Source organism: Eimeria mitis, genomic scaffold (genome assembly GCF_000499745.2).
Source record: "Eimeria mitis Houghton genomic scaffold, Emh_scaff263, whole genome shotgun sequence".
Lineage (NCBI taxonomy): Eukaryota > Apicomplexa > Conoidasida > Eucoccidiorida > Eimeriidae > Eimeria > Eimeria mitis.
Window position 1 is genome coordinate 17,446 of NW_013570970.1, and position 2,581 is coordinate 20,026.

A 2,581-nucleotide genomic window follows, 5' to 3' on the forward strand; every position below is an offset into this window, starting at 1 on the left:
AATTAACCCTCATAAATATCACCATATAGTTTATGTTGACAACTAACGTAGATATATATCACCACATTAGCAACCGCACTTTCTTACAACAGCTCAAAGAGCGCCAGAATTTCCCCAGCAAACGGCAGCAGCAGCGTCGCTGCAGGCAGCAGCTGAAGAAGTCTGAGATCCTGGATACACGTGTATCAGCTCCCTCATCGCCATCCAAAAAAAAAATTATATTGCACTGTGTGGCAATATTACGGGAAATTCGAGTCGGTTTCTGCGGATCGAGTGTATGAAAGAACTCCTCAGGAGCATCGCCGTGCGCTCTCCAGGGCAGCTGCGGCCAATATAAACTTGAATTTCACCAGTGCAGCACAAAATTTTTTTGAGAGATCACAGCCATTGCAAGACAGCTCTGTTGACTGTAAAAAGAGGCGCTCACATATACACTTCTACGGGGTCTCGGGCACCGAAGATTTTTCTTGGCTTGAGCTAGCCATAGAAAGAGTAAAGATATCTGCGCTCTTTACTCTTTCTATGGCTAGCTCAGCGGCGCCCTCCTCGAGTTTTCTTTCCTCACACATTCTTGTTTCGCCTCCCCTGGGCTGGCTTGGCAACTACCTCCGGCGATCTAATGTGTTAAGCGCTGGGCGCGATCCACAGCACTGCTTTCACCCGCATCAAAAGGCATCAGCCAGCTCGGGCGAAGAGGGCACAGCGCCGTACATGGAAAGTGGCCACGCCAGTGAGCTAGCATGTTGCAGTGATATCTGGGTAGGCGGCGGCAACAGCACAGAGCGTCAGGGAAAGCAGCAGCTTCCCGTTGATCGGGGCTCGGGCCACGCATGCCCACCCCCATACATCCTGTGGTAGCCAACCACACGAGTTCTTGCGCTTCTTAACGGAGAGGGCAGGCAGAGGTAACATGGCCTCCCCGACTTTGCTGCATGTATTGCTCTCTACATGGAGCATAGCCATTTAGAGCCGAGCGAGTATTTGGGACTTGTCTATAGTGTTACCGCATACGCCAAAGGCAGCTTACGTGTGCCTGCATGCTGGATCGCGTTGCAGTTGGAGATGCAGCAGGGAGCGCTGCAGCTTGTAACAGGCCGCGGCTCCTCTGCGCAGCAACCCAGGCAGTTCTGCTGCTGTGCCTAAGGCGTTTGGCGACTGTATGGACGGCCAGATGCCTTGGCGGCGAGTTCTTATGTTGAGGCATTTGACTCTACTGCAGCTCACGATGGCCCCCAGGTGTGATAGAGTGATTTCTTCATACTTGCATACTCTTACACTTGACGGTGGGGGTTACAGCCCTCTCCCCGCGGCTTAGAATCAGTTGTTTCGGAATGTGTTTGGGGATCAAAAGTGAGATATTGCAGCTGTTTTTATTGTGTTTTTAATGGCAATAGTGAGACATCAATAAAGAGTGAAAACACAACTGATGCTGCATGCTGCAGGCCGCTGGCTGGGCAGCAGCTGTATGAGTATTCCTCAGCAACGGGGGCGTTAGCCTTCTTCTGTTTCTGCAATTCACCTATCAAAATCTTGAGCTTTTCAGCTTTTATTTCATTGAAATGCAAATATTCTAATATTATACGTCATCGTAGACGCAACGACCCGGCCAAGCCGACTGGCTCCCGCAGTCCCAGCGAGCGTTGGGGCTGTGGCGTTTGTATTCGGCTTAAGGGGGAAGTTGAATTTTGCGTTTATTTTACAATTTAATTAATTATATATCCTGTTAAGTTTATGGATTCGGTTTACGATCCCATTTTGTGTATTTATTGTCGCTTTTCCCTTAAACGGGGTGGAGGGGAGGGCTGGTGGTGCTTACTGGTGTAAGCTGTAGCGGCTGCTTTTGTGGTTTCTTGTTTCATCATCGGGTTTGTTTTCCGTTGTTATTTTCCATTTCCTTTTGATCGTGCCGCTGTATACCGGGGTTTGAGCATGCACAGCAGGCTGATTCGTAGACCCCCTTCTTTGTAGTATTTTCAACTCAAGCAGAAGAACTTCTTCTGGATTTCGCTTTCATCGAAAAGAAAAGATTTCTTGCAAATAGACGAAAAAAGGAGAAAAAGAAACCGCAGCGGCGCTGCCGCTTCTGTTGCTGCCAGGGGTTTCCGTGGTGGGTTTAGCGTTTGGGGTTAAAAGGGTTTAGGGTTTAGCGTGTGGGGGCCATAAGAAATTCATTTGGCTGCTCGTTGCAAGAAACACGCAAAATCACAGCAACAACAAATTATACGGCCGTGAATGAAGAATTAACAACAGAAGGAAACGACGATGGCTGACTTTCTAACGTAAGTTCATTCTTTGCGGGGGGGCTGCTGGTGTTTAGGGTTTAGGGTTTAGGGTTTATAAAGTTTTCTCATGGAATTACCTCATTTGTTCTGTTGTTTGAGGGCAATGCTGATGCTGAGGGTTTAGGGTTTAGGGTTTAGGGTTTTGGGTTCACATGCCCTGCTTTTATACGGTAGAGTTTCATCGCGCAGACTACCGCATGCAGATGAATTGCCTTGCAGCAGCAGTAGTTATAAACATAAATATATATATATATATATATATATATATATATATATATATATATATATATATATATATA

The 2,581-nt window shown here is 47.2% G+C and overlaps 1 protein-coding gene across 1 annotated transcript in view; it reads left to right on the forward strand.

Annotated features, from left to right (window-relative positions):
- Positions 1–2,262: 2,262 nt before the first annotated feature.
- The window catches only part of EMH_0005960 (uncharacterized protein), a gene marked incomplete at both ends in the record, with an annotated part of 7,241 nt that continues 6,922 nt past the window's right edge, over positions 2,263–2,581 (forward strand). Inside the window, one exon of the mRNA XM_013497366.1 lies at positions 2,263–2,279. Coding sequence (XP_013352820.1) covers positions 2,263–2,279 — 17 coding nt within the window. The remainder of the gene's footprint in view (positions 2,280–2,581) is intronic.